Genomic DNA, 10,492 nt, shown 5'->3' on the forward strand with positions numbered 1-10,492 from the left:
CATTTCAATTTTTGTAGCAATTTACAAACCAAAACGTGTTTGCTACAACTAAATATAAAATTAGTTAATCTATAAAGAAATTAAAATTATTTGATTTAATATTCTAGACAAGTAGTTCGATTTAAAAATAAATTCTAAAATCGTGGTTGGTAATACTTTTTTATCTGCGAGATACTATAATCAGTGCACGTGTAACTACGTATGTTGCATATGATGAATAACATCATAAAATGTAGTTATATGATAAAATTTTTATTTTAGTTTTCAATTCTTGGTATATCTATAAATAATTTTGTAATTATTGATAAATATTTATGAATTCATATTAATGCGATTTTGTAATTTGTAAATAATGAGGTTATAATAAAAATTTCTTATATTTTCTAATGAAATTATTAATAAAAATATTATTTGGAAATATTGATACAATTTTATTTTATTTCAAATAGTGTTAGTAAAGTGTAAACTTAATTTAAGTAATGTTTTTTTCTTTTTAATTATGTATTATTTTATGTACGTTACTATTCATATTCATGAGAACAAATATGTATTCAAGTATCAAGTATCCATGTTATATTAATCAACGAACAATGGCATTAATGAAACAAAGGAAACAGGTGATCAAATCCCAGATAAACTTTCAATCAAAATTAAAGGTATATTAAAACAAAGAAGTTATAGATAAAACAAGTAAATGTTATACATATAAATGATATAGTTAGTTTTATGATATCATTAATGATTTTACTAAAGTTTAATATTTTAAAATAGGTAGTAGGAAGTGGTGCACTTGGAACTCCATCTGCTATATACCTTCTAACTGATCACATTAATCATTTATTTAATTGTGGAGAAAGTATTCAACGTTTAAGTCAAGAACATCAATGTAAAATATCTAAATTACATCATATTTTTATAACAAGCTCTTCTTGGAGAAATGTTGGAGGTCTTCCAGGCATGCTTTTAACAGCACAAGCTGGTGGTTTAACAGAAATAAATATTCATGGTCCTGTGGGACTTGATAGTTTTGTGAAAACAACAAAATTATTTATAAACTTACCAGATCTAAAAATCAATTTTAATTCTATTACTGAATTTAAGACATATAGGAATAAAGTAATGCAAGTTACATATGTTCCTATAGTAAAATCTGCAGAAGATATTAAAGACAGTTCTTCAAATTTAGTAGATACAAATTATATAAATGTAAATGGTAAAAGAGTTATTGATAACAAAGAAGAAGAAAACATGCAAGGAGGAAAAAAAATAAAAATCAATCCACGTGTAATATGTTATATTTGTGATATTCATCCGAAACAAGGAAAATTATTGATAGACAAGTGTATAGATTTTGGTATACCACCTGGACCACTTTTGCATAAATTAAAATCTGGACAAGATGTAACTAAAGAAGATGGAACAATTGTTTATAGTAAAGATGTAGTAGATCCAGAAAAACCCATAACCACCTTTATAGGTATTCTTAAAAATTAATTGTATGTTTAAAACATTTTCAGTTTAAATATCATTTTATAGATATCAAACTATTAAATGATTTTGATTGCACGTTTTTATTTATTGAATTTATTTTTAATAATTTATAGACTTTATCAAGAAGAAAAATAAAATTCATTTTGTAGAAAAGAAAGATAACTAAAATTTCTAAGATTTTTAAGACTTAACATATTTATTGTATATTATAAAAGAGATTATAATATATAAGCTTTTCTAATACTAAAATTTTTATTATTATTATTAAAGACGTTTTTTAGTTGTAGAATGTCCTACACGAGAATATTTAGATTCTCTTGTAAATGATCCTACCCTTTTAATGTATCAGCGGAAAGAATTAATGAAAGAAGATGTATTTTGTATATTTCATTTTACTCCTGAAAAAGTATTTACTGAACAACGTTATCAAGATTGGTTAAATGCATTTGGGTCAAACACTCAACATATAATATTAAATGATGAAAATACTTGTATGGGTAGTGAAGCTGTTTATAAGAATCAATATCTGTTAAACATGTTACATTCTGAATTATTTCCTTTACTGAAAGTAGATAATTTTCAAAAGGATAAAGAGGTAAAATATTTATAGAAAAAAATAATAACAAAAGTACTTAAAGATATAACATATATTTAATAGCTTAAAGAATAGTATATAAAAAATATTATGAACCTAAATAGCTGAAAAACTTTTTATTTTAGACTAACAATGATGCTATCCACCGTGCTAGAGGAGGACAAGTACTATGCATACGTCCAACAACAAGTCATTTAATATATGATAGATTTTATAATAAACCACAAATATATATTGATGAAATTTTAAAAATTCCCACCTTTCCGGACGTTTTAAAAGAATTAAAAACAAATATTGAAGAAAAATCAAGAGAACTTAATTTGAGTAATAATCTAGATTATCCTCGAATTGTGATGTTAGGTACTGGTTGTAGTGTACCAAATAAAGTTAGAAATACTAGTGGTATTCTTGTAAGAGTTAATAAAGATACTAGTATTCTATTGGATTGCGGAGAAGGTACCCTTAGTCAAATTATTAGATTTTATGGAATTTCAGAAGGTATCAACATATTATGTACTATTAAGGTATATTATTTATATTTTAAAAGGAAAATTAAATATTTCTTTTTCGTTTCTATCATTATTTTTTAATATAAAAATAAAAAATTAATTCTCTTTTTAGGCTATTTATATATCACACATACATGCAGATCATCATCTAGGTCTTATTGGTTTGTTACTAAAAAGAAAAATGGTCACAGATGAAGTATTGTACTTATTAACACCAAAATGTATAATGCCATGGTTCAATTTCTACAATGATCGGTTTGAATCTATCACAGAACAATATACCATAGTGGACAATAATTCTTTCTATCAAAACTATCATACATTTTCTTTAATATCTGAAATTGAACTTTACCATAAATTGGATATTAAAGAAATAAATACAATATTTGTTAAGCACTGTAACCAATCATATGGTATTGCTATTACTCTTAAAGATAACAAAAAAATTGTTTATAGGTAAGATGACTGAAATATATAACATGAAGAATCAGTTAATTGTATGTGTTAACAACTTCACGAACAAAACTGTGTTTTATTTTAGTGGTGATACTGTATTTAGTAAAAATCTTATACAATTAGGACAAAATTGTGATTTATTAATTCACGAAGCAACCATGGAAAATGGTCTTGAAGACTTAGCAAATCGAAAATTTCATTCAACAACTTCGGGAGCAATAAAAGCTGGAAAACTAATGAATGCAAAATTTATTTTATTAACACATTTTAGTCAGCGTTATGCGAAAATTCCTTCTATTCCGGAAAACGAAACAGCTGTTGGAGTTGCTTATGATTTTATGGAACTTACATTGTCGAATTTACAATTATTACCTCTATTAAATCCATGTTTAAAAGTAATGTTTAATGAATATAATAAAGTAATGAACGATTAAATATACAAAACTTTATTTTAATATTTATTATTAATGACTCTATATTTTATTTCTCTTAAATCAAATAAGTTATAGTCTTTATAACTCAAAATTAATCCTTTTCTTATTTATATAATTCATATAAATATATTCAAATAAAAAAAAACTTTTTGTTATAACTTTGGAAAAATGGTAATGTTAGAAAAATTTTAATAAACAAATGTTTAATAGCAGAATTTATTGCTTACATAATGCATTTAGTTTATCCCGCTTTCCTCAGTATGATAAATAACGTAAATTACAGATAGTTTCGTCGAGATAACGACCTTAATATCAATCTTGTTTATATATAAAAAATAGAGAGCAGATAAAAAATTATCATATAAAAGATAAAAAGCACATCAAAAAATAATTTTTCTTTTTTGTCGAATCAAAATATCAATATGTTCCAAAAATATTGAAATTCGACAAAGAAAAGAAAAATTTGACTTATAAGCTAATCGATAAATTACACGCCCACAAAATTAGTACTAATTGATAATGTTTTAATGTTTCCTAAGCGGGCTATGACATAGTATCGTCATTATTGTTTGTAGAATTAGATATAAAAATGTTTCGACTATTGCTGGTTGCAGCTTACGGAATGTGAATTTCTTATGTAGAAAAAGCGTGATTTCAAATTATACAGATTAATTCGATTATTGCATCGATGTTTCTAGACATGTACACTAGATAGCAAGTTTACACTAATGACATATTTGTGCGTTTATGTTAGTAGCGTATGGTTGAGTTATGAAAAGAAAATATATTTATCATATGGAATGATTATTTTCATCAACCGAAACACTTATGTACCTTACTTGTTGACATATCTCGAAATGTGCTGTCTAGTGTTTGAATTGCTTTATAGGAGTTTAACATTAGTATGGATATTAATATATTAATATGAAGACTAGAAAGCAAAATTTTTTTGAACACTTAAATGATCGGTCAAGTTCTTAGTATTTTTTATTTTGTTATATTTTTTTAATATAAATAATTAACAAAGTACTTTTCATTATTCACTACTTTCACTAATTAAATTATTATAAAACTACCATTTATAAAAAGAAAAAATTTGTAGTGTTGAAGAACACTAAAAATATATTTATAACATTAACAATGAAATAGGTGGTTACTTAAGTTTTAATTAAAAAATAATGAAAAATTTAAAAAGTTTTGTTAATATACATAATAATATCAAAATTTAAGAAACACATAATTAATATTCTGATGCAAAGTTACCGATCAGTTAAGTATTACATATTGAAAAATAAATAATATTTCAAATAACACATTAAATTAAAAAAGGTAAAGTTTAATTTATATAACCAAATATTATTTAGTTATTCTATGACGAACAAATAATAAAGTGTATTAGATTCTTTTCTAAATTATTAAAGTACGATGTAATAATCGCTAATTATTCTGTAAACATGTGAATTATTAGTCTTACACAGTATTTTATGAGTAGAGAAAGTTATAGTTATTAGTATAAAAAAAATTGTAAAAAATTAATTCGACGATGTACTTCTAATTAAGTACTCGGTAGGAGCTCTTTCCGTACTTGTAAATATCATATTAGATTACACTCGAAGCTATAAAAAGGGCAATAAATTTTAGCTATGTTTCTTTAAAAATTGAATCCAATATTTGTATATTTTGTCATTTCATTTTTACCTTTTTCATTTCTTAGGTTAAAATATTAGAGCATAAAATATAAAAGTTATTAAATAGTGTAACAAATTACCCAATTGAAATGTTTATTTTTTTCGTAATCTTTTTTTTTACTAAATTCGAATAGTTATATTTATTACATATAAATTGTTTTAAAGTATAAAAATTTAATTGATTGGACAAAATTTTAAAAGAACATAGCTTAAACATGATCATTTGGTTAATTAAAATTCCCATTTTGTAGCAGATTCATAATCTGTATCTCCAAGATGCAATGCTCCATTTTTTCCTGCAGTAAGATATCTTCCATCGGTATGTTTAATACAAATACGAGAAGGTTCTCGCAATTGCAGGTACAGGCCATCGTAAGGTATATCGGAATCTACGGTTACTCCTTCGCTATCTGCAAGCCAATACTTACCATTTTGGCCTGAAACAAATTTATTTTCACTAAAAATATACTTTTTAAGTCAATTAATTTTTTGAAAATTCAATTTGAATTTAAAATAAATTTATTAAAATACTACTAAATGAAGCATTCTTAATCTTTTATAATAAAAGAAAATTTTCAATAAATCAAAATTATTTAACATACTATGATAATTAATATATAATTTTTAGTTTTCATATTATCAAGTAAGTTTTACCTTTAAATCTTATAATTCCACGTTCAAATCTTTCTACTCTGATAGTCTCATAAATAGCTTTATTGCATTCTAATTTTAAACTAGTTGCGCTTTTAGGTCCTACAAATCCTTGTTCACAACGTAGTACTAAAACAGGTCTGTTCATCAAGTAGAAATAATATTTGCTAGCATCTGAATCCAATCCATTTACAGAATCTGCATTAGCATAAAGGTGACCAGAACGTTTTGTTGCTACAAATTTGCCATTGTTAGCACGTAAAGCTACTGTGCCATCTTCCGATTGCCAAATCAAATCAAATAAAGCATTAGAAGAGCGTTTGTGCTCTGATGCCTGAATTCCTCCTCCTGCTTCAAGACTCCAGTAACGATCTTGCATAGTACGCACATACCATCTTTTAGTTACACGATCAAATTCTAGTTGAAAGGTTTCATGTCCAGAAATTTCATCTTGATTAGCAGTTACATCAACTCCTGAAATTACAATGGATGCAATTTTCCTTTGAGCAAACTATTAAAATTACTTTATGAATTACTTAAAATTTAATAAACTGAAATTAACAATTAAAAGATAAATCTGCTTAATCTAATAATAGCGATTTAAAATATTTTCAATTACATATTATAAGAAAGTGTTAATGTTTTAGGATTTAAAAACAAAGATAATTGAAATGTAAATAATAATTACCTTGTTTCACTGATACATATCGATGATTTAAAGCAGCAACAAAGGAAGCTTGTGGTAATGATTCTTCTAAAGAGAATAATTCATCACGGGTTACAGTTGTTGATCTTGACTTCAAAACAGCCTTGCTTCCAATAGGTGCGAGATATGCTCCATATAAATCTCTTTAATTAACATTTACATGTTTATGCTAATTATATACTTCAAAACAACTACAAGATCATTTAAAGTATAAAGATATATCATACATGAAGATTTGTAATTGGAATTTTGATAAGTTCAAATATAAATAAATTTGAACTATAAGAATTAATAAATATAGTTAAAGATAATGTAGATATTATTAAATTATATTAATACATTTTGTTTATAAATTAACTATAATACATATAATTGAAGTAATCTGTCATGCATCCATACTGATTTATAATTATAATAAAATATTTTTCACTAACATTTATGACATATTATATTATAACATTTATTAATAATTCTAACCTGAGTGCAAGTAATCCGGCATGAAATTCAGCAGCATAAAGACAATCTCTTGTACAAGAATCCAAAAGTTTTCCATCACGTGCCAAATACTTATTATTGCAAGTATGTAAAGCATAGTGACCACCATCAAATTTTGAATGCTCTTGTCCATCATCTTCTACTGAAGAAGGACGAAATTCTAAAGTAAAAAGTGTATCTTCTCCCCAGGGAACTGGTGCATCCACATGAATTTCATCTTGTGTTGCACTTAAATGAGCAAAACGTTTTCTTCCAGCTGATTTTAAATTTACCTGAAATAATACATATAAAATAACAAGGTTATATATTATAATAGTTATTACATTTTATAACAATAATTTTTTTATTACAGACTTCTTAAATAATTTATTTAAAAATATAGTTGTAATAAAAGACATGAAATTCTTTTTTTCCTATCTATATAAAGCTATTTTATATTTTCAAATAAAATTATGTATTCTTTTGAATATACATATAATATACTGGACAAACTACAATTACCATAACATAACTAAATATGAAATTTTTAATTAAAAATTTAGATTTAATTTAGAATCAAACAAACATAGAGCATATTAGTAGTAATAATTAATAAATACAAATATCTATTAATAAGTAAAATAAAAATAAGTAAAACTTTTAATTCATTGTTTTATAACATTTAAAAAATTATTTACTTGAGGTCTAGCAGCAAGATGTACTAGCCAGTATTCTGCTTCACTTGGAGCTTTGGCCATACATTTAAGCTCATCTAAACTAGAACCTAGGAAATATCCCCTTTGAATGTTCTTTAAAGCCCATCTTCCACTTCCTGATTTGAAAAAAGAAAAAATTAAGTTTTAGTACAATTTAACTTATAATTAATAATAATTTAATATGAAAGTAAATAACAAAAGTATTTAATCTAATTATTCACACTATTTTGATATATTAATATGTTAAGTATTTCATACAAAGAAGAAGATAAAAATAAAAAATAATACAAATTGTAGTATAAAATAAGTTGTAAGTAACTATTTCTTTTTTCTTAAACTATTATATGAAACATTGCTGTAAGATGAAATGTTTGCATCTTTGTTATAGACAATATGTATCATAAGCAGAGGTAGATTATTCTCTATAATTGATGATTTAACAATATATAAACAATATATAAGATTTAAATATTTATATTTCATTCAATATTTAAAGATATTTTGATCAAATAAATCACGTGAATTAGGATTGCATCTCACAATCAGTTAAACATTTGAATTGCATTTTATGATACATCCAAATGTCAGAGAAAAACATTGGTTGGTTTGTAAAGGCAAATATCATAATAGATGCAAACAAATGTGTTTAAGGTTATATCTTTTCAGATTTCAAAATCATTGAAGTTTTTTTTAAATGGAATAACTTATAATATTGTGACATGTCTGTGTAATAATGTGTGCATTATATACATTATGTGCATTATGTATGTTATGTGCATTTAGCTCTCCATGCTTGATAACAGTAGTTTTGTCAGCAAAGAAAATGTTGCAAAAAAATTCTAATTCCTCATATTTATTGTAATATTCATGCATTAAAAGCAAAATAATTTTCGAAGTTATTATCATGCAGTTTCTAATGTAACAAAACATGAAAATTTTGAATACTTGTAGAAATAAATTTTCTTCTATTAATTATTCTATCATTGTTATGTCACTATTTACAAGAATTGTTTAATTTTCATAAATCTTTCAATACTCAAAGCTACATGGAAATTAAAGTGTTATAGGTTATTGAATTCATTCAAAAAAACTTTAATGATCTTGAAATTTTTAAAATACAATCTTGAACAACTTTTTTTGTGTCCATTATGATATTTGTTTTTTCAAAGCAAACAATGCTTTCTTCTGATATTTAGTTCTATGATAAAAAGCAAATAAAATATTCTATATGTTCAAATTAAGAGGGATACCCTGTATATAAAAATAATCAAAAACGATATCTATACATTTTTGTACTTGAAATTTTACATTTATGTTATTCTCACTAATAAATCCAAATTTTTAAGGATTATACAATCATTTTGAAATATCTGATATGAAATGGTTTCAAATCTATATGAATATTTTAAGACATTTTAATATCATAAGAAATATAGACATCTTTTTGGAAAATAAATTTACTTTTTATAACTGCATAGAAACAAGAGTCAATTTTTATAAACATTAAGCATAATGATAAAATACATAGCTTTCTTTGTAAATATAATAAACAGTTACTTAATAAATAGTTTACACTTACAGTATATATTAACTTTTTACAATTAACAGAATAAAATTTCTCATATATTTGATATATAAGAAGTGAATAATTTGTAATTTATCTAAAAAATCAAGAATTAATTTAAATGATCAGAATTTAATGATGAAAATAAATTCATACTATATTAAATCAATATATTAAATACCATCAGAAGCTAGCTGTATTTGAAAAGCACAACCAGGATCACTAGGATCCTCTGCTTCGCAAGTAACATTTCCAAATTGGTCCACTGCTAAATACCGATCTAAATGAGATCGAAGATAAACTTGTTGTTCACTACCTTCTAGAGTCCACAACTGCTTTTTCTTTAAACTTGAACCATTTGCATTAATTTTAAATCCAAAAGTTTCAGCTGTAAGATACTTAAATTTTCCATTTATTAATCCAACCTACAATAAATTAAATAGATATTTAAAAATTCAATTTTTAAAATATCTTATTTGATTAAAGTGAATTAATATAATTATAATATATAGCTCAGTAATGTTTATATATTAAATTAATTTGTTAAAACAAACAATACATATTAACCTAAATTATTAAAAGAAATAGGAAATATTATTTCTTAAACTTGTAGTATATAATTCATACAAGTTTTGAGCCATATATAGTTTTTTATAAACACATACTATAATAATTTCTAAATAATTTTAAATTAAGGCAATATATAGCATATAAAAATATGTAATAGTATTAATTTATTCAAAATAAAATATATCGTGATTTCCAAATGGGTAATAATTACCGTCCATCCCGATTTTTCATTTGTACTTTCAGAACCGACATTTTCAGCACTGTTAGCCTGCATTGTTTATTTCAGTCAATCGTTATTCAATAACACGTGTTGTAAAATCTCCTCGAAATGTTTCTGCAACTAAATATAAATTATGTATTTTTAAAACTTTTAATTTACTAAAATAATCAATAATTTATAAAGATTATAATTATTTATATTCTTATTAATAATTTATAATGAAAAATCGCGAAACATGAAATTGTAAATCAAGGAAAAAGTAAAAGATGCGTTATAAATTTTTCATAATAAAAATTAAAAGATATATAAAGTATACAAAATACCTAATTTGTTTATGTATATACGCATTTAAATGCAGTATTTGAAAAAATAGTGTAATAACGGCATCCCATTCTTATTGTAGCGGTAAACTTGTTTT

General features: G+C 24.0%; 2 protein-coding genes across 3 annotated transcripts; one reads left to right on the plus strand and one right to left on the minus strand.

Annotated features, from left to right (window-relative positions):
- The first annotated feature begins 174 nt into the window (after nt 1-174).
- Nucleotides 175-3,485, plus strand: RNaseZ (ribonuclease Z). Of its 2 annotated transcripts, XM_017902444.1 has the most exons (7): nt 175-232; nt 557-656; nt 772-1,477; nt 1,773-2,086; nt 2,212-2,610; nt 2,708-3,051; nt 3,137-3,485. In XM_017902444.1, exons 2-7 carry the CDS (start codon nt 591-593, stop codon nt 3,483-3,485), a joined length of 2,178 nt encoding a protein of 725 aa, XP_017757933.1. In that variant the 5' UTR covers nt 175-232; nt 557-590. The 2 variants fall into 2 exon arrangements, with proteins under 2 accessions (XP_017757933.1, XP_017757931.1); XM_017902442.1 differs by lacking the exon at nt 175-232 and having other exon boundaries at nt 431-656.
- A 1,919-nt stretch (nt 3,486-5,404) lies between these two features.
- Nucleotides 5,405-10,131, minus strand: singed (fascin domain-containing protein singed). Its single transcript, XM_017902465.1, has 7 exons — nt 10,066-10,131; nt 9,466-9,709; nt 7,703-7,836; nt 7,008-7,297; nt 6,513-6,673; nt 5,828-6,298; nt 5,405-5,610 (listed from the first exon to the last, which is right to left on the minus strand). Exons 1-7 carry the CDS (start codon nt 10,126-10,128, stop codon nt 5,405-5,407), a joined length of 1,569 nt encoding a protein of 522 aa, XP_017757954.1. The 5' UTR covers nt 10,129-10,131.
- Between the last annotated feature and the right edge of the window lie 361 nt (nt 10,132-10,492).

The sequence above is a fragment of the Eufriesea mexicana genome, unplaced genomic scaffold (assembly GCF_001483705.2).
Source record: "Eufriesea mexicana isolate 0111107269 unplaced genomic scaffold, ASM148370v2 scaffold1824, whole genome shotgun sequence".
NCBI lineage: Eukaryota > Metazoa > Arthropoda > Insecta > Hymenoptera > Apidae > Eufriesea > Eufriesea mexicana.